Below are 23,381 nucleotides of genomic sequence, written 5' to 3' on the forward strand. Positions count from 1 at the left end.
ATACACCATCAAAGGATGGACGTATGACGCACCAGACTTACATACACCATCAAAGGATGGACTTATGACGCACCAGACTTACATATACCATCAAAGGATGGACGTATGACGCACCAGACTTTCATACACCATCAAAGGATGGACGTATGACGCACCAGACTTACATACACCATTAAAGGATGGACGTATGACGCACCAGACTTACATACACCACGAAAGGATGGATGTATGACGCACCAGACCTATATACACCACCAAAGGATGGACGTATGACGCACCAGACTTACATACACCAGCAAAGGATGGACGTATGACGCACCAGACTTACATACACCAGCAAAGGATGGACGTATGACGCACCAGACTTACATACACCATCAAAGGATGGACGTATGACGCACCAGACTTACATACACCATCAAAGGATGGACGTATGACGCACCAGACTTACATACACCATCAAAGGATGGACGTATGACGCACCAGACTTACATACACCAGCAAAGGATGGACGTATGACGCACCAGACTTACATACACCAGCAAAGGATGGACGTATGACGCACCAGACTTACATACACCAGCAAAGGATGGACGTATGACGCACCAGACTTACATACACCAGCAAAGGATGGACGTATGACGCACCAGACTTACATACACCATCAAAGGATGGACGTATGACGCACCAGACTTACATATACCATCAAAGGATGGACGTATGACGCACCAGACTTACATACACCATCAAAGGATAAACGTATGACGCACCAGACTTACATACACCATCAAAGGATGGACGTATGATGCACCAGACTTACATACACCATCAAAGGATGGACGTATGACGCACCAGACTTACATACACCATCAAAGGATGAACGTATGACGCACCAGACTTACATATACCATCAAAGGATGGACGTATGACGCACCAGACTTACATACACCATCAAAGGATGGACGTATGACACACTACTTACATACACCATCAAAGGATGGACGTATGACGCACCAAGACTTACATACACCATCAAAGGATGGACGTATGACGCACCAAGACTTACATACACCATCAAAGGATGGACGTATGACACACCAGACTTACATACACCAGCAAAGGATGGACATAAGGATAAATGGCTAGGACGCACGAGGCTCACATTAAACAGGAAAAGAAGGACATACGGATAAAGGGCTAGGACATACCAGACAGAGATAGAGGTGTATGACATACCATACTCTCCAAAAACCTGGAAAGGGTCCAGTAAATAAGCTGATTTTGATAATGAAGACAAAGAGAGTATTTAAATGTTAGCCTTTATTGTAAATTTGCCTCTAGAGCTTATAGAAGCATAAACTGATATGATCACCTATGCATAGTTCATAGAAGGTGAGGTTTTCTACAAATATACAAAGTAGAAAAAATAAATGTTTCTATGATTAAAAAAACAAATAGATCTATATACAGAACTTTTATTTCAATCTACACTCAGATTATGATTAAAATAAATAACAATTAAGTTTTGTACATGATGATTTTAACAATAGAAAACACATTGGCAATTAACAATGAATGTCTACAATCTGTACAAGTACTGACTTATACAATACAAAGACTACTGGCATGCGTTGTCAAGATAAATGTAGAAAAATAATGAAAACATTGAACTTTTCTGTATTATATCTGTGTATCTTACAAAATATTATTAATCACAATATAGAAAAAAAAAACTACTATATATACTCAGTTATAAGTTGAGTTCGACTGCAAACTGCACAAACCCAGATCTGCTGGCTGCATAATGCACTGACAGATCTAAGTCTATGTAGTTTACTGGGCATAAACAGTAGAATAAATAACACAGATCCTGATCTGCCAGTGCATTATGCAATGGCAAATCAGGGTCTATCCTGTTTTAAGTTAGACTTGTAAGCAAGTGCACACCATACATTGTATTTTTTTTTCTTTCTCTACTATACATGTTAATAATCCATTTAATATTTATCTAATATAATTATCTGATGTCATTATCTAATGTAATTATTTAATTTAGTAACCGAAAGAATAAAAAATTAATAATAAATTAGCAAGCATAAATACAAGCCTTGTTAAAAAAAAGATTTATAAATTAACACAACAGTTTTAAATTAACACAAGTTTTTGCTGACATCATTATTTTTATACATCACAAACACTTACTTATTATATTTACCACTAAGTAATGTTAACCCAACTGTGAAATGTGTGAACACTGATCTGCCATCACAAAAGCAGATTACTGTCTACGATTCCACTTGAAATCATACAGTATTCCCTCACTATGGGACATTTGAAATCATACAGTATTCCCTCACTATGGAACACTGCAGAATGTAGTTTTCATAGTAACTCTACCTCAATATAAGATGACCTCACTAAAAGACAAGTCAGGATAACAGTCTCTCATATAACATTACATGGATCTCATTTCTTTTGCAGATTTTAGCTTTCTTCTTGAGCCTACATCAGTGTAGGATGACCTGACTTTGTAAGTCAGTATAGTGATATGGCTTCCATGAGCAGCATAATGATCAGGTACTACTGTATAACAAACAGTCTAGATCTTGCTTCCCTGGTGCATAAAACAGCAGATCTAGGTCTACAATGTTGGCAATTATGTCTGTATTGTATGCAGCATAAAATGGAACTCTGTATAATGTTTTTCTATTTAAAATTTTATTTACAAAAAATGTGAAGCCATCATGCTGCCTTCTTTAGAAGCTATGGAAGCAAGGAGATATATGTAAAATTTCAAATTAAATTAGATGCAGTTCTGACTAGGAAGGTGAGATTCTAGTCCACTTTATTTCATGTGACATACATGTACATTAATAATATGATCAAATTTCCTACTACATGGAATAATCCAAGACTTTCCTGAGAATACATTAAAAAAATATAGTTGAGAAATCACTATTTGGGCATTTTTGAACAAGGATACTGGTTGCTATTAAGAAATCTGTAGATGACTCATTTAGATTTCTGATACAATCTATTTATCCTTCCTTGAGAGACCACCATTTCTGGCAACAAAAAATGGTCTTGCAGGGCAATAAAGGTTATCAAATTATATTTTTAAAAAGATAACAAACTGGTTAGAATAATAAGGTATTTAATGACAGGTGAAATGTTGTCTTTTAATTCAGGTAAAAAGTTTGGACATTTCCATGGTTTAAGTGCCATGGACATAGTAAGCCTTAAAAAGCCATATAAAAGGCACTGAAGAAATTCACATGAAAGCGAGAAAAACATGCAAACATACGCAATGCAAAATGATAGTGTTGTAAACAAAATGGAGACAATTCACAGCCCTAAGGCATAGCAATGGAAAGAATGTTTTCTTTGTGGCATAAACAAAAAAGATGTAAGAGAGATTAAGTAAATGCCCTTGAAGATGCACAGTTCTCTGAAGAATGGAAAATGGCAACAGTCACAAGGGAATTGTGACTGTCTCAACATAAAATAATTAAAACAACCAATCTTTCTGAGTGGCCACAATATTTGTATTCTGAATCCAAGACTTAGTAAATTTTGATAATGTTCTTTACAAAAATTGATTTTCTTTATACATTTCAATGTTTTAATGACTGTCAAGAAATGCTTATAAGCTGAAAGAACATTTCTGTTTGCACAATGCAAAGAAACAAACAAAAAAAGAAACAGGGAAAAATAGCTCTGGTCCGAGGTCTAGCACAAATAATTTTCACCACTGGATCTAATAGCTAAATGTATCAAAAAGCACTCCCCAAATTTCTACGAAATGGAAATCAAAAGTATTCACAAGGTTGCTTCATCAATGAGCATAAAATGTCGACTGAGCTACCTACAAATGTCCATTCCAATCAATGTTACTCGAAGATTACTCATGATCTGCTGTGTATAAAAGTCAGACTGGAACATCATACATAGAACAGAGTATGAGCCTGTGCTATTCTTGCTTCTGGACTGGAGTACCAGTCCACAATCATATGAAATCATCAAGATCTAAAGTCCGATAGTGTTCAAAGAAACTTTTGTCTTAGTACTTGACACAGAACATTTCAGTCTTCCACTTCAAGCCATCTTCAACTAACCTTGAAATAACTGATGCAAAAGATATGTGCCAATTATGTGACTGTCATGAGGTTGAATTAGCAGTAACTAGAACACTGAATTGTGAACTGACTTTTACACATCATTCCGACCCAAAAGAGACGACTGACAATTAGGATGAGTCTCGAGTTTATGTAATTTTGATCACTCATCCGGTGGAAAATCCAAAAATAGAAGAAAGCAAATTTAAGGAAAACGACCATCACACAATACAAAATACCCCCCCCCCCCACAATACAGAATAAAGCCAACAAAAATGAAAAGTACTGAAAACATTTAAAGACACATCATGAAAACAAAATGTCAGTGGGTCAAATATGGTGAGACAGGAAAATTATCATGTTCAACCTGATGAAGTTTCCTGATTTAGATCAAGTGACTTTTACCATGGTACATACAGATTAAAGGTTGACCCAATTCATACTTGTGCAAGAAGAAAAGAATGTTTGCAACCGTGTTTTTTTGTGATGATGTTCCTCTGGCCAAACCCAGACCTGTCATAACTTACGATGGACCTGCCACTTATAAAACAAATGTTAGAAGGTACACACAATCCAAACCTGTTTTGAATCTGTGAGAAAACTAAGGAATGAAATATACTGCCCTCCCAAAAATGATTTGTGTGATATTTTTATTGATAAAATCAACAGGTGTGCTTTACAGGGGTCTCATAGCATCAATGATTTTGCCATTTTAAACAAAAGTACTAAAAGAATTCCTATCTTAATGTTTCAATATAAAATATGACCCAAAAAAAAAAAAAATTGCAACTAACATTTCAAAAGAATAGACCCCCCCCCCCACAAAAAAACATTTACTTTTACATAATATAGCTGGAGAAATTTGTCAAAGTTATGGAATGTTTCCAAAATGACTCAAATTTTACTTTACATGTAATTCCAAAACATTTTATTTCATATAAATAAAAGTGATATAAAAAGTAAAATCTTTTGAAGGGTAATGCATGCACGACAAGCTATCATTTTTTTTCCCTGGAAATGATGACAAATTCTAAGTGTAATGAAGTGGCCACTTTCTTTGATCTGTTGAATTGACAACAGACCCTATCTTTCATGAAGTTGCCAAATCCTTCTGCGAACTGGCATGAATATTTCTTCTAATCTGTTTTAAAGAAATATATAAAAATTTACAAAATAAAAAGACATATGTTGATTACGTATAATGTACATTTGTATTACTATGACCATTTCATTATTTTACAGGTATATTTGAGAATACAACTTTCCATATTTTTACAGTAGAACCTGTCTTGAAAGACCACCCCTTCTGCCAAAAAATAATGGTCTCTCAAGACAGGTGGTCTCTCATCACAGGTCATAATACTATATAGTCAATCAATATGTACATTGAGAATAAGGTCTCTCAAGACAGATGGTCTCACATAACAGTGGTCTTTCAAGAAAGGTTTTACTGTATTTTATTTTTAATCAATCTTAGCTTCCTAAAAAGAATAACCACCTTCCAGATTATAGATATTCTACTGTGCGCATGAAAAATAAATCGTTAAACATTATGTCAAATGATGAATTAATGGCCCTAAATGGTAACAACATCAACCTTCATCAGTAAACTCGACTTCCATGTTGAGAAGCAAATGCATCTCTCATTCTGTTCATTCTTAAGTTTCAAAAAAAGAACTTTTTCATACTCACACTGTACTTATAAACTCCCTGGCACACACTGCTCTCCTTGTTACAGTATCCATTGTAATAAAAATATATACATTTTTTTCACAAGTGTTATGTAAATATTTTAGAGTTAGTTCCCCTTTTAGAGTTAATTCCCTTAAAGGCAGGATATACATCAATGCTAATACAATGCTGTAATCTATCAAATTAGAATAGTAGACATTACTGAATAAGTCCAAATAAACCTCAGAAGTAACATAATAAACAGTCACAGGGAAGATTCAAATAAAGATATAAATATTAATTTGTTAAGCAACCATTTTTCTCTAATTAGTTTGTGGATGTAACGCAATACTGATATCATAGTATGGCATAACCCTACTGCAAACTTCCAAAAGGTTAACTATTTAAAAAATTTAAAAATATAATTTACGTTTTTCACTGTAAAGAGACAAACTCTTCTGCAGTCGAGAGAAAGTATAATAATAGAACTGTAACAAGGAGCTTAGTTCATGTTAAATGAGATGAACTATCTAATGAATGCACGCCCTTGAAGATAAACCATAACAAATGAGAAACATGTTTACAATTGTCATTCACCGTAACATAGTTCTTTCTTCAAGTCACTTTTAATTACCTGTGTTAATTACCTGTATATGATGAACATTTAAAACATGCATGCTTATAAATTGAGATGAACTGCAAACAACATAGACTCTGATCTGTCACAGTATCAACATAGACTCTGATCTGTCACAGTATCAACACTGACTCTGATCTGTCACAGTATCAACATACTCTGATCTGTCACAGTATCAACATAGACTGATCTGACACAGTATCAACATAGACTCTGATCTGTCATAGTATCAACATAGACTCTGATATGTCACAGTACATTGCATCAGCAGATCTCTGCTGTTCACTTTATAATTAGAGAAAAAAAGAAGAGATTATACAATGCAACAGATTTGGGTCGACACTGTTTGCAGTTAGGCAACAACAAAAATATGTGTTTCTTGTCAGTCAGCTGTTCCTGTTTCTTATTGTCAGCTCTAGCACTTTTCTGCTGCCCTCCCCCCCACCCCCGAAATAAAGCATAAACAAACCCCCAAAACAAACAAAAAATGACCCCTGCCTACCCTAATTTTAAAACCAGTGCAATAGAAAACATATTTTTTCTTGACCTTTTACATCACCCAATACAAAAACTCATAAATAATTTATTCAATAACAAATATTTACTATGTTACTCCTTTTGAGGTGTAAATCCTTCATTAAATATTCATTTTGTTCCTAAATTAAAGGAAAATGCTAAAACTTTCACTACTTTTTATAAGAAAAAAAAATGCAAGGACTTTGGGCAGTACATGTATTAACTTCTCATGCTACTTTTCACTGAGGAGATATTTATATTATACAGGCAAATGTAATTAATGATATTTATTTTATACAGGCAAAAGTAATTAATGCAAAATTTTATGCATTCTCCTTGTTTTGAAAATAAAAATGCAAAATCTGGCCATGTATGATATGTTAGTCAAAAATGATACAAAATGAGTAAGCTGCCTGCAAGCTACAAATCTATTTACACACTATGAAATACATGAAAGGGCTTTTCTCGACGGATTTTTTTCTCACTTGTATTTGCCATTTTCTAATTGGTTAGTTTTTCTCATGATAGAATGATAAAGCCATTTACATTCAAGTTTTTCAACTAATTTATAGCATACATTTCACTAAGCTTGGTGGGAAAAAGTCACAAATGGATGATTAAAAAAACTACAAGAGGTTTTGAAAAATAATTATCAAATGATTATAATTTCGTAAGTAATACCAAAACTGTAGTAAAAACATAGGCCACTAAAGAAATGCAAACTGGTGTCATACATAGCTAAGAAGAACAACTGGCAATAATGTTTTAAAATGTTTTTTGTTTTATTTATACAATAGCATTACAAATTACAAATCTAACTGTACACCGTTCTGCACAACGAGAATCCCAGTTACTGGAGGTACCGTATATACCTGCTTAAAATTTGGATCCAACTAAACTGGATTGGCCCTTATATTACATGCCTGCAGATCCGTGTGTCTATGCAGGTTTTTAGGCCCTAATTTGCCACCCATTGCATAATGTGATGGCAGATCAGGGTCTATGATGTCTGCAGTGAGACCTTATTTATTACTGAGTATATATGGTAATGGTTGATTGACTGAATGATTGATTTTATCAACACATTTGGTCATATCATGCTGAGGTAATTAAAGTACAGTGTCTTCCTATGGCAGATTACCCATCGTGGTCTGGGCAAGGTCTGAACCTGGACCATTCTGGTCACAAATCATTGAATCACTGTGGCTCTGCATCTGTGGTCACTAGTCTAACATACAAATCACTGAATCACTGGGACTCTGTGTATGTCATCACTAGTCTAGCATACAAATCACTGAATCACTGTGACTCTGGGTCTGTCATCACTAGTCTAGCATACAAATCACTGAATCACTGTGACTGGGTCTGGCATCACTAGTCTAGCATACAAATCACTGAATCGCTGTGATTCTATGTCTGTGGTCACTAGTCTAGAATACAAATCACTGAATCACTTACTCTGGGTCTGTGGTCACTAGTCTAGCACACAAATCACTGAATCACTTACTCTGGGTCTGTGGTCACTAGTCTAACATATAAATCACAGAATCACTGTGACTAGGGGCTTCTGCTGTTCATTCAGTTTCATAATGTATAACCTTTATCACTGATTACAATAGTTGCCATTCTCCCTTAAAAGTCAGGTATATTTGTGTTTATGAGCAAAGTAGACCCAGATCTGCTGGTAAATAAAAGAAATTCTTGTATATCTGTGTCTATGAGCAATGGAGACAAAAATATGTTGGTCAATAAAAAGGACTGTCATGTATACTTATGTCTATGGGCAATACTGATCTAAATTTGCTGGTAAATAAAAGCTGAAGCATATTTGTGTTTATGAGCAATGTAGACCCATATCTGCTGGTAAAATAAAAGTCAAGCATATTTGTGTTTATGAGCAATGTAGACCCATATCTGCTGGTAAATAAAAGTCAAGCATATTTGTGTTTATGAGCAATGTAGACCCATATCTGCTGGTAAATAAAAGACAATCACTCATGTATATTTGTGTCCATGAGCAATGTAGACCCAAATCTGCTGGTAAGTAAAAGAAACTTGTGTATATTTGCATCTATGAGCAATGTAGACCCATATCTACTGGTAAATAAAAAAAGAGTCATGCATTTTTTTTCTATGAGCAATGTAGACCTATATCTGCTGGTAAGTAAAAGACTCAGTCATGTATATTCGAGTCTATGAGCAATGTAGACCCATATCTGCTGGTAAATAAAAGACAATCATGCATATTTGTGTCTATGAGTAATGTAGACGTATATCTGCTGGTAAGTAAAACACTCAGTCATGTATATTTGAGTCTATGAGCAATGTAGACCCATATCTGCTGGCAAATAAAAGACAATCATGCATATTTGTGTCTATGAGTAATGTAGACGTATATCTGCTGGTAAATAATGTGCTATCAGATCAACACTGTTCATCTAAGTCATACCACTGTAGTGTTATACTGAGGGCACTTTATACTGGTGTACATTATACATGGTTCTACTATGACATAACAATACCTGCCTTATAAATGGGACTGCATTATACTGAGGCATTTTAGAGAGGGGTACATTATATATACTTTAACTGTTACATAATGTAATGTGGTCCATGACCATACCCACCTAATAAAAGGGACAGTATTATCCTGAACACCTTATAGCAAGGGACAGTATTATGCTGAACACCTTATAGCAAGGGACAGTATTATACTGAACACCTTATTGCAAGGGACAGTATTATACTGAACACCTTATAGCAAGGGACCACATTATACTAAACACCTTATAGCATGGGACAGTATTATACTGAACACCTTATAGCAAGGGACAGTATTATACTGAACACCTTACAGCAAGGGACAGTATTATACTGAACACCTTATAGCAAGGGACCAATAAAGTTGCTTCTATATATTTATGATTTCAGCAAATTATATAATGGCAGATTGGCTAATGTTGTTTACAATTGATGTGTGTGTGTGACAGGGATAAACATATCATTTTTCTGTTTATAGACTGTATTTAACTTGATACTCACAGATGTGTTAATAAGCACCAATACTTCATTTTAGTCAAAAGCTTGTAAATAGATTCCCTTCCAAGTGCATATATCTCGATACCAGCATGCCTTGAGGTAGGAAAAACCTGCCTATAACAACCTGACTTTCTTGGAACTTAACCACCATATCTGATGTAGTGTTACTACTTCATTTGTATGCCAAATCAGCCTCAAAAAGGAACCAACGTACATTTTGTTCTGCACGATTATACAGGGAGACACAATAACCTACCAAAATGGACAGCTCCCAACACAAAGGATATTACTCTTATAGCATGTATATGCATGGGGAGGGACATTTTTTATGTGTGTTTATTATGATGAACTTGATCTTTACATATCTACCCAGACTGTTCAAGCACACAGTGCGAATATTATATTAAATATGGTATTCTATTTACCCAGACTGTTTAAACACACAGTGCAAATATAAGGTAAAATATGGTATTTTGTCCTGTACTAAAAATAATTACTATTTGTCTTGACAACCTGAACTCAGTATAATACTATGTAAACCATTTTACATCTACTGATGACTTTGGACGCTAAATGTTGAATGACGTTCTTAAGGTATAGGCATTCTATACAAATGCATTAATCAGATCTGAATTATTTACTCCCTTATTTTATATCAGAGAACTCTGAGTTCATTTAACAATTTTATACAATTTATGCTCAACTATCAGTTGAAAAATATAATTAATTCTTCTAAAACTTATAAATATTCATAAATCCCTAGAAATAAATAATAAAAACTACCAATTTGTTAAAATTGTTTGTTGGAACACAATGTCTTGATCAACATTACGATGATGTAACATTCGGTTGATACAAGCTATAATCCTGAACTCTTACCAAACAGGCATATAAAATCCAGGTATGAATTCATATTGTAAAAAAATCTGTAATTGAGATGGTCACTACTGTAAAAGTTGTACGTATATTTTGCCATTCACAGGCAAGAACCCTCCCCCCCCCACATGACAACACAGTAAAGTAAGAGGTCAGTATGTTCCAATGGTAAAAACTGTTTGATCTTCAAGAGCGGCAGTGACATCTTTCCTGTGAAAATCTTGCAAACAATACCGCACATCACGCAAAGAAATAAATAATCCATATATACATCAATTTCCTTCTATCACAAATCTAACTTAATTGGTCAATAAATATATATTTATATATATCACAGGGTTTACCATCTTCCATTGAAAAATTCACAGAACCTGGTTTGGTTTCCACAAATGACAATTTCATTTTGCTTCTTGCTGTGCAGCCAGGATCTGCCGTCGACGGTAAATTTTATTTATTGTTTGTACTGTATCCATTAATAATGACTCAAAAATTGTTTCTGTTAATTGCATTTTTACTGCATGTTCATCATCATCATAATTGACCCATTGTGGCTCTTCCTCACGTAATTCCTGAACAAGGATGCTATCCACATGATCCTTCTTCTTTCGAATTCCCCATTTTCCTCTGTCTCCCTTTGGTGTACCATTCAAGCCTAAAGTGTTAATAATAGCTTCCTGAACAATGGACTTTAATACGTCTACTGTTGTTGGAGGTGAAGAAATCTTACAGTATTTGGATTGCTTACGTTTTGCTTTATGCCATGGTGGAGTAGATTCAATATCATCTTCTTTGTAAATATCTTGTATAATCTCTCCTGTCAGATCGAATAACAATTTTTTATAAACTCGTTGGCTATTACTAATAAAATCTTGTCCATCTTCCTCCTCCTTTGAGAAAAATGAATCTGGTGGCTCTAAGCCTTCGATAGGTTCACCATAGCATCGCTGATTCCAGAAAATATCCACAGCACTTGAAACAATTTTTGATACCTCCTCAGTTTTATGAGGAACTGCATAAAATACCTCATCTGTAAGTCGTTGTAATTCTGACTGAGCAATTTCACCTCTAACATCTGAAATGATATTTAGATCAGTAGTAATACTTTTTGAAAATGGAGAAAAATATAAATTATTCCAATCAAGCCTTTATTAAAAACAACGGTTCTGAAGAATGGGGTATCTTGCCAGCAAATTCTTTTATGATATACCTTCACCATTTAAGACCAGCAAAATGGTTTGATATTCAATTTTGTCTCTTATAGATATGAAGAAAAAAAACCAGCAGAACTCTAAAAAGTCAAAGCACAATACAAAATTTTAGGTTCAGCTTCTACAATATTTGCAATCATGAATATGCATCTCTTATTCTTTGCAAATAAGCATAACTCAACCTGAGTGCCCAGACAATGAGATATCAGGTTGATGAGCATAATTCAACCTGAGTGACCAGGCAATAAGATATCAGGTTGATGAGCATAATTCAACCTGAGTGACCAGGCAATGAGATATCAGGTTGATGAACATAACTCAACCTGAGTGATCAGGCATTAAGATAGGTTGATTTGCAAAACAACCTGAGTGACCAGGTAATACGATATCAGGTTAATGAGCATAACTCAACTCGAGTGACCGGGAATTAAGATATCAGGTTAATGAGCATAACTCAACCTGAGTGACCAGGAAATAAGATATCAGGTTGATGAGCATAACTCAACCTGAGTGACCAGGCAATAAGATATCAGGTTGATGAGCATAACTCAACCTGAGTGACCAGGAAATGAGATATCAGGTTGATGAGCATAACTAAACCTGAGTGACCAGGCAATAAGATAGGTTGATGAGCATAACTCAACCTGAGTGACCAGGCAATGAGAAATCAGGTTGATGAGCATAACTCAACCTGAGTAACCAGGAAATAAGATATCAGGTTGAAGAGCATAACTCAACCTGAGTGACCAGGCAATAAGATATCAGGTTGATGAGCATAACTCAACCTCAGTAATCAGGCATTAACATTCTTATCAGGTTCTTCTTTTTTGTTTATGGCTTATTCAGTTAATACAAAAGACACTATATAATAAGTGAAATTTCTACCTATCTGTTAAATGTTCATATAAACTACATATGAAACCAAATATCTACCCATCTGTCAACTGTAAATACACTACAAAGCCAGATTTCTAACCATCTGCCAACTTTCCCTACACTACAAAGCCCGATTTCTACCCATCTGTCAAATTTCCATACACTACAAAGCCAAATTTCAACCCATCTGTCAAATTTCCATACACTACAAAGCCAAATTTCAACCCATCTGTCAAATTTCCATACACTACAAAGCCAAATTTCAACCCATCTGTCAAATTTCCATACACTACAAAGCCAAATTTCAACAAATGTCCAGTTCTTAACCGGCCATAAGTATCAGTGCTTTACATACATGCTATTAAGACAGGTCCAAGTGCAAACAACACAGACCCTGATCTGTCATTGGATAATGCACCAGCAGACCTGGGTCTATTGACAACTCTTAATATACTACATATACTCTGATTTTCAGTTGCATTACACAATGGCAAATCTGGGTCTATGCAATTTGCATTACACAATGGCAAATCTGGGTCAATGCAATTTGCATTTGAAACTGACTTATAAGTGACTATATAAGGTATGTGGTATAACTGAAACAACATGTACAACTGACTTAAAAAGAAAACTATAAACTTCAATCTTACTGACCTGGGGATGCTTCTGTTCCTGGGTAAGGGGGTGGTGCCTTTACAGGCCACATGTCATCATCAAAAAACTGATGTTCATCTTCAAATGTTCCACTATCATGTGGTGTCATACCTTCATTCTGCAATTAAATATAAAAATAATGAATTTTGTGGCTCAAATTTATAAACCAGAGGTTCATGTGAGCCTCAAATCAGTCACCTGAGTAATAATTATCTTCAAAATTTTATTAGTACGCTTTCCGCATTTAAAGATTTTTCTATTTTGTAGACATGGTATTCATTCTGTTGTATGGCACATCAGCAACAATCTTAAAACATTAAAAGCTTATGCCAGGATGTTTTCTCTGAAACTCTGTTAACTTCTTTTGACCAATTATTGAGTTGTTTTTTTTTTCTTTTTTCTAGCAACTCGAGTCTTGGATTCGGCCAATGTGGGTATGTGAGAAAGCTTGCCAGTAGCTTCTCGAGGGTCGGTGGTTCTTTCTGGGGATTTCCCGGGTTCTTCCTCCACCATTAATACTGGCTGCCATGTATAGCCTATCGTGTGCTGAAAAATGGTATTAAACCCTACAACAACAACAACAACAACAACAATTTCTAGCAACAGTGGTCATATATGAACGTGGATTGGCATCCTTTGGATAAACCAGCAAGGCCTTTGGTGCAAATGCTTTCTACAAAGTTGGTCAAAATTCTGTTCAGTGGTCTTTAAAATGAAGTTGTCAGAAGGTTCTTTAATTAACAGTGGCTGTATTGGACAATAGATAAACTTATCACCACAAACTAAACAGTTTAATATGACTTAGCATGAACCAATGTACAAAACAAAAACTAAATAGCATTCCTTACATAATGCTTAAAAGTCCTATTCATTGTAAACACTTCTGAATCTCATTTGCTTAGCATTGATTTGTAATGCAAGAGTTTCAGGTTTGATACCTGCACAGGCAAGGACAGATCAGCTGCCATGGTGTGTCCTTGGGAAGGGCACTTAGCCCCCATTTAATCAACATGATATACCCAATAATGTGTTAAAGTGCTGTTTAAAAAACCAACTATTCTCACTTTGATCTAAATACTGTTCCAAAATCCTATTATAAATTCATAATTTACTCCAAACCATTGCAGATCATCTTTGATTGGAACTTACACGTGATGAGTAGAAGGAACACAAATGATCAGATTTCAAAACTTTAATATGGACAATGGCTTCTAAACCAGTAGATTTTGATAACATAAATTTGATATATTTTAAGGGTATTGAAAACAAAACATGAATTTTTCCTAAGATATGTTTTCTCAATCATAACAATTAACATCAGACTCCCACACTTGTCTGTCCTCGCAGAGGGATAGGACTCAAGTTGCAGTGTATGTTTTCTTTGCACACTGGCATGAACATTTATGTGCAATCTCCGAGTCTGAAAACACAACCTGAAGCACAATCATCTGCAATAAGGAATGGTAAATTGTTCCCAGCCACAAAACTTGTAAACATTGTCTCTTTATCAACTTTTATTCCAGTCTCAAACAAGGCATTCAAAGTAGATGTGGTCTGTTACAAAAGAAATTTTGCTCCCATTTGACTGTGTCTTTATTTGTCACGTTGTAATATTTCTTCGCTGAAACTGGGAGTAAGTGAAAAATTCTACATTTTAACATGAACTGACAGAAAAACATAAGAGCTTTTCATACTGAATTGCTTGAAGAAAAAAATTCAAGATATTTACTCATGGTTTTTTGCCAAATTTTTGATAAGTTTCTCTTTTTTATCTCAATCAAAGGTTGGCCAATTTATAATCAAAGACTCAAAAACCATCATAGACCACCTCTGATCCCCTGATTACTCATAACACCTCAAAAAAACCCATACAATATTTGCCTTAAAAGTCTCCAAATTACAACATGTTAATTGATTTACAGCTTGCATGTTAGCCACTGTTCAATAATTCTTAATCTGACTACTCCGTATCCATCAATGCACCTGTCATTGCACTGGTGGAACAGTTACAGTCCCCAGTAGACTGGTTCTGGTTGGTTTCTGCAATGTGTGGATAGAACACATTAAAATACCAGATTTTGTTGGTCTTTTTTTCATTCCTTTTTCAAAAAATCTTTTAATTTTCAAAGGCAATATATTTCACCTATAAAAAGGCATGTGTGGTAGACAGCCTTTAAAATGGCATTTTATTTCCTACCATGAGAAAAATCAGATGTATGTAGAAATTGCCAATCAACATTTACTTATATGGAAAAAAGCCAGTGGTTTTAATGTGTAATTTTTAACTAGAAATGTGTCTATATATCATGCTGAAGAACAAATTTGAGCCATATTTACATAAAACTAAACTGAATCCAGATTTTCTTCATGTAAACCCTTACATCAAACTAAGTTTCAATGCATGACAGTTTTTCAAAAGAAAGAAAGAAATTGTGACCGACATAAAAAAAAACTGACATCACAGGTAATGGGTTATAAACAGACAGAAATAGAAAAAGACACTGAAGTGCATGAACAGCCAAGTTTGTAATTCTTTCCCTCCAGTTCTGTAAGTTATCAAGGTAAATGTTTTGAGTTTCGCTACTTTTTTTCAATCACTAGTGTTGCAATTCAAATACTGAGACTGTTCCTTTGCATTAAAACCCATGTATGGATTTGACTCAAAAGATGAACGAGTTCAATGTTTCCATGGTAATAGCTATTACTTACATTCATTATAGAGGGCTGGCTTCCTGGTACAGGGGAACCTGGTCTAGGTGGAGTATGTGGTGCTTTATCCTCCTTTCCAAGGACATGCTCTAATTCCTCTGTTGGTGACTGAATTGGCTCTTCATCGTCATATCCACTCTCTCGAACTTCTTCTGCTTCCCTCTCCTGAATTTCTTCTGTTTCCCTAAGTACTCGTTTAGATTTAATTTTAAGTATGTGAGATATGGCATCGTTGAGAAGATTCTTAACCACTCTATTTGCAGCAGCTTCTGCTTTTCTTGCTTTAGGATCATCCAGCATTTGTTCCTCGATATTTCCGTTCATGACTTCACCAGATTTGTTAACTTGAGGCTTTGTCTTTGGTTTTGGGGCCACCTCTGGTGGTATCTTTTTCATCTTGACTTGCTTCGATTTGATTTCTCCAATAGCACTCAGATCTTCTTTAATAACAGACTCTAAAAGTTCATCGGTAATTCTATCTGCAAGCGCCTCCTTTCTTGCCTTATCTTTATCCTTAACTGGACTGGGTTTTTGATCCTGCCTTTGAAATTGTGCCTTTTCCACCTCCAATTCAAAAAGTTGAACATTTTTATCAGCCTCACTGATCATTTGATTTAATTCAGAATCTGACATCTCTGAACCAGCTACACTTTCGACACTTGCACGCAAGTCCTGTATAACTTCAGGTGTCATTTCTAATGGAGCCTCCGTAACGTCATCTCCTGGAACAAGAAGTCCATGTTTGGGTCGACAAGTAAAGTACCTTTTTCGATCCTGCATACCATCATGCTGCCCATCTGGTTCATCAAGCTCCACGCCTGCCCAAACACCCTGTGCAAAATCCACATGACCTTTAAACAGAAGGGTACCAGTTCTGCGTGTGTGGTGACGTCCAGTAACCATAATACGATCACCAATCTGGAATTCTTCCAAGGCATCAAAAAGATTAGATCTCTCCTTACCTTCATCTGTAGGTCGTGGGGAAGCTGTGGGTGTCAATTCCTCATCAAATTCATCCTCTAGAGGACCTCCAAGCAAATCATCAATATCTTGAAGTTGATTGATAAAGGCAGATTTCTTGCTCATATTCTTTTCATCATCCCTCTCAAAGCCTGTTGGCTTAATTGGTATGCTCAGTTCCTGCCTTTCAGATTCTGTTGAATACTGACTCCTTCCACTGGATGGTCGAGAATCAGGCTGTGAAACTGTCGGTTCACTTTCACTTGAATCTTCATTTCTATCCTCTTTAATATATGAGTCCTCATCCATGTCATATCCTGTCTTATTCAAATCAAATGTCTGACCAAATCGTTCATTCTCTGAATGTTGTTCAAAAACATATTCAGAAATATTCTCTGATATCTGATCAGTAACTGTCCGTGCTGATAATGGAAGCTTATTTTCAAGTGGTAGATTCTTTTCACTAATAGTCTGCCTGTCCTTCAGTGCCACACTATCAGTCATGGGTTCTTCAGTAAAATCAGGTGTGTATGTCACATCATACAGGTCTTCCTCTGGTTTATTCAGTGATATGCTAATGCCAGGGTAGGATTTCTCCTCTTGGTCCGAGACTTCTACTTGTTCAATCATCTCTGGAATTTCATCTGTCTTTTCCTCATGTTGCGATACAGATGCATTGTCTTGAGATCTGACTCGAGATTTTACAAAGCCCTTCTCACTATTGTCAGACCATGTAGCTGGGGATTCACTAGCTTCTGAAATCTTGTCCAGTTGCACTCGGCTTGTTGTTGGAGATGGACGAGTTTGTGGAGATACGCTCTTCTGGTCTGCAAATAAATAAAGTAACATTTACTTTCCATGAAAGTGAAAAAAATTTCATCCATCTGAATCTTTTCTTTCTTTTTTAGAAAAGAAATTTATGAATTTCAGCGAGTCAAAATTACTATTACATGTCTTGGCTTGTATTTACTCACAAACGATATAATCTGCAAACAAGGTAGACCTTAAATATTTCTAAATACCATTCAGTTCTCTTTGAACATTACTGCAATAATAAGTACATAATTACCTATCTTTCTATGTGTCTACACATAATTACCTATTATTCTATAATCTGTGTCTACACATAATTACCTATTATTCTATAATGTGTTTACACATAATTACCTATTATTCTATGTGTCTACACATAATTACCTATTATTCTATGTGTTTACACATAATTACCTATTATTCTATAATCTGTGTCTACACATAATCACCTATTATTCTATAATGTGTTTACACATAATTACCTATTATTCTATAATATGTGTCTACACATAATTACCTATTATTCTATAATATGTGTGTGCACATAATTACCTATTATTCTGTGTTTACACATAATTACCTATTATTCTATAATATGTGTGTGCACATAATTACCTATCATTTTATAATGTGTATACACGACTTCCAACCAACCCAGCAAATTGCTTAGATACCCATGTCCTGCTCACTTTTACTGCAGTTAAAATACAAAACATTGAAAGTACACTCCAAATTTATTGACATGCTACCTTTCTCCTTTTCTTCAATGACTGATGGTGAACTCTGTGTGGAGTCAGCGTCTGACCTACTGCCCTCCAAATCTTTTTGCCATTTGGGCGTTGTATCACCTTGCTGTTTGGGCGTTGTATCACCTTGCTGTTTGGGTGTTGTATCACCTTGCTTCTTGAGACTCTTGGGTGGGCTGACTTTGGGCTGCTTGATCTGGGGACGTACACTAGTCTTAACAGGCTCGTGTTCCATCTCCTTCTGAAGCTCTGCCTTCAGCTGAGAAATCTGGTTGTCATAAGCCTGTGTCATACAAAAAATAACAATATTGCTCAAGTCATTGTTCTAAGAACAACAATCCTTTAACTACATTTCATTGGTGACAATAAATGGTAAAACATAAAGTCTTAATCATTTATGGCTTATCTTGGTTTCTGTGAAGTGACTGGCAATGCATGTGATGTGAAGTGACTTAGAACGCATGTTATATCAATGGACTTAGAATCACATGATGTTACTAACCACCAATTAGTGCCAAACCTCATTATAACACCAAAAAGTAACCCTCATTATAGTACAAAATAGAGTCAACCCTCATTATAACACAAATATAGATATTCCTCATTATAACACCAAACAGAGCTATTCCTAACACCACATAGAACTTTCTCTTGTTAAAACACCAAATACAGCTATCCCTCATTATAACACAATTCTGAAAATAATGCAATACATTAATTATTCCCACTATATTGCAATTTGGTAAATATGTGGTTCTCACAATACTGTTGTTCAGTACCACATGGTGTCCTCACTACACCGTGGTTCAGTACCATATGCTGTCCTCACTATACTGTGGTTCAGTACCATTTGCTGTTCTCACTATACCGTGGTTCAGTACCATATGCTGGTCTGACTGTACTGTGGTTCAGTACCATATGCTGTTCTCACTATACTGTGGTTCAGTACCATATGTGGTTCTCACTATACTGTGGTTCAGTACCATATGCTGTTCTCACTATACCGTGGTTCAGTACCATATGTGGTTCTCACTATACCGTGGTTCAGTACGATATGCTGATCTGACTATACCGTGGTTCAGTACCATATGCTGTTCTCACTATACCGTGGTTCAGTACCATATGCTGGTCTGACTATACTATGGTCCAGTACCATATGCTGTTCTCACTATACCGTGGTTCAGTACCATATGCTGGTCTGACTATACCATGGTCCAGTACCATATGCTGTTCTGACTATACCATGGTTCAGTACCATATGCTGTTCTGACTATACCATGGTTCAGTACCATATGCTGTTCTGACTATACCGTGGTTCAGTACCATATGCTGTCCTCACTATACTGTGGTTCAGTACAATATGCTATTCTGACTATACTGTGGTTCAGTACCATATGCTGTTCTCACTATACCGTGGTTCAGTACCATATGCTGGTCTCACTATACTGTGGTTCAGTACCATATGCTGGTCTGACTATACCATAGTTCAGTACCATATGCTGTTCTCACTATACCGTGGTTCAGTACCATATGCTGGTCTGACTATACCATGGTTCAGTACCATATGCTGGTCTGACTATACCATGGTTCAGTACCATATGCTGTCCTCACAATACTGTGGTTCAGTACCATATGCTGTCCTCACAATACTGTGGTTCAGTACCATATGCTGTCCTCACAATACTGTGGTTCAGTACCATATACTGTCCTCACTATACCGTGGTTCAGTACCATATGCTGTCCTCACTATACTGTGGTTCAGTACAATATGCTATTCTGACTATACTGTGGTTCAGTACCATATGCTGTTCTCACTATACCATGGTTCAGTACCATATGCTGGTCTCACTATACTGTGGTTCAGTACCATATGCTGGTCTGACTATACCATAATTCAGTACCATATGCTGTTCTCACTATACCGTGGTTCAGTACCATATGCTGGTCTGACTATACCATGGTTCAGTACCATATGCTGTCCTCACAATACTGTGGTTCAGTACCATATACTGTTCTCACTATAATTTGGTGTGGTATATACTGTGACTGGCACTTTAAACTACCATTTTATAAGACAGCAGCACTGCATATAGCTCAGTCAAGAGGATGAAATTAAATGGGTGACCTGCTCAAAGGTACAGTTGCAAAAAGATTGTTGGTACCCAAATGTTTCAAACTGTGTCCACCATGCTAACCACTAAATCATGTTTTACAAGTTACAACACTGAAGACCTTAGACTTGTGAAGAAAATACAAGTTATGAAACTTAAGACCTTTGATATGTGAGAAAAATAAATGTTATGAAATGTTAAGCATGTGAGGAAAATGCTTTATTCACTCTGCAGTTCTATCCTTATAAATACATACTTAATAATTCCACATAAAGTTCCACTAAGATCAATTTTATTCTGGGACAAGTGCAGGTTCTTTAATCTATATTAGTTCTCCAATTGTTTTTTGTACAGAGTTTTTTAATAAGATACCTACATCAGTTGCAAGTTAAAAAATTTGGACAGAGTTGGTTTAAGTTGGCAAGAATTAATAAAGCAGTTGCAATTAAGGCACTGTATGTGTCAATTTGGAAGGCAGTGTATGTGTCAATTTTGGAAGGCAGTGTATGTGTCACTTTGGAAGGCAGTGCATGTGTCAATTTGGAAGCCATTGTATGTATTGTTTTGGTAGGCAGTTAATCTGTTTGAAACCTGTATATTTGTATGTATGTATGCTTTTAGATCAAGACACAAGTTGGTAGGTAGAATTCATGTTGGAGGTTCTAGTGAGATAAAGATTTCCTTATCTTGCTGCCAATTCCTAAAATAATATTTTTCTCACCCATTTTGTTTTAATTAGAAAGTTTTAATTTATATTTTCTGACAAGTGTATGACATGGTGCTTAAACAATCCTTCAAATGACTGATAACATCCTGTTCTTAGCCTAATTATATTTACAACATATTACTATAAAATCCTAATTATATTTATAACAGATTACTATAAAATCCTAATTATATTTATAACAGATTACTATCAAATCCTAATTATGTTTATAACAGATTACTATCAAATCCTAATTATATTTACAACATATTACTATCAAATCCTAATTATATTTATAACAGATTACTATCAAATCCTAATTATATTTACAACATATTACTATCAAATCCTAATTATATTTATAACATATTACTATCAAATCCTAATTATATTTATAACAGATTACTATCAAATCCTAATTATGTTTATAACAGATTACTATCAAATCCTAATTATATTTACAACATATTACTATCAAATCCTAATTATATTTATAACAGATTACTAACAAATCATAAATATATTTAAAACAGATTACTATCAAATCCTAATTATGTTTATAACAGATTACTATCAAATCCTAATTATATTTATAACAGATTACTATCAAATCCTAACTATGTTTATAACAGATTACTATCAAATCCTAATTATGTTTATAACAGATTACTAACAAATCCTAATTATGTTTATAGCAGATTACTATCAAATCCTAAGTATGTTTATAACAGATTACTATCAAATCCTAAGTATATTTATAACAGATTACTAACAAATCCTAATTATATTTATAACAGATTACTATCAAATCCTAATTATATTTATAACAGATTACTATCAAATCCTAATTATATTTATAACAGATTACTATCAAATCCTAATTATATTTATAACAGATTACTAACAAATCCTAATTATATTTATAACAGATTACTAACAAATCCTAATTATATTTAAAACAGATTCCTATCAAATCCCAATTATATTTATAACAGATGACTGACAAATCCTAATTATATTTATAACAGATTACTATCAAATCCTAATTATATTTATAACAGATAACTATCAATACCTAATTACGTTTATAACAGATTACTAAGAAATCCCAATTATATTTATAACAGATTACTATCAAATCCTAACTACATTTATAACAGATTACTAACAAATCCTAATTACATTTATAACAGATTACTAACAAATCCTAATTACATTTAAAACAGATTACTAACAAATCCTAATTATATTTATAACAGATTACTAACAAATCCTAATTATATTTATAACAGATTACTAACAAATCCTTTTGCATGCTTCTCATATGAGGATTAAGACATCTTGACCGAGTCAAGAAACTACTGCAAGCCAGCAAGAACTCTATGTCATTATGTCATGTGGGTTAGAAACACATGTACACAAATGTTCAAGTAAGTTGTGATAACTGTGTACCTCTATTTGTTTCTTAAGTGATTCCTCTTTGCTCTTCATCGTTTCTTTTCGCTTTCTCTTCCTTTCTGATTTGAGTCTATCAGCTTCTTTTTTACGCTTGCGGAGTTCTTCATTGAGTGCTAGTACACGACCTTCAAAATCACTCATATCTGACTGTGTCTCTACCAAAGGGAAAACAGAATGTGTTAAAGAGATATGATAATATACTTTCCTAAAATAACTTGAATATTATGTCAATTTACATCAAATAGCTTGAATATTATGGCAATTTACATCAAATAGCTTGAATATT

At 34.8% G+C, this 23,381-nt stretch overlaps 1 protein-coding gene across 2 annotated transcripts in view; it reads right to left on the reverse strand.

The window, feature by feature from the left end:
* Positions 1-1,305: 1,305 nt before the first annotated feature.
* The window catches only part of LOC149780209 (centrosome-associated protein 350-like), a 379,234-nt gene continuing 357,158 nt past the window's right edge, over positions 1,306-23,381 (reverse strand). For both annotated transcript variants that reach the window (XM_089936968.1, XM_089936967.1), the window contains 5 exons: positions 23,090-23,250; positions 18,824-19,103; positions 16,302-18,088; positions 13,593-13,710; positions 1,306-11,926 (listed from right to left, as the gene is read on the reverse strand). In XM_089936968.1, coding sequence (XP_089793094.1) covers positions 11,253-11,926; positions 13,593-13,710; positions 16,302-18,088; positions 18,824-19,103; positions 23,090-23,250 — 3,020 coding nt within the window. In that variant the 3' untranslated portion in view covers positions 1,306-11,252. The remainder of the gene's footprint in view (positions 11,927-13,592; positions 13,711-16,301; positions 18,089-18,823; positions 19,104-23,089; positions 23,251-23,381) is intronic.

Source organism: Sinohyriopsis cumingii, chromosome 16 (assembly GCF_028554795.1).
Source record: "Sinohyriopsis cumingii isolate HCF-2022 chromosome 16, ASM2855479v2, whole genome shotgun sequence".
NCBI classification, from domain to species: domain Eukaryota; kingdom Metazoa; phylum Mollusca; class Bivalvia; order Unionida; family Unionidae; genus Sinohyriopsis; species Sinohyriopsis cumingii.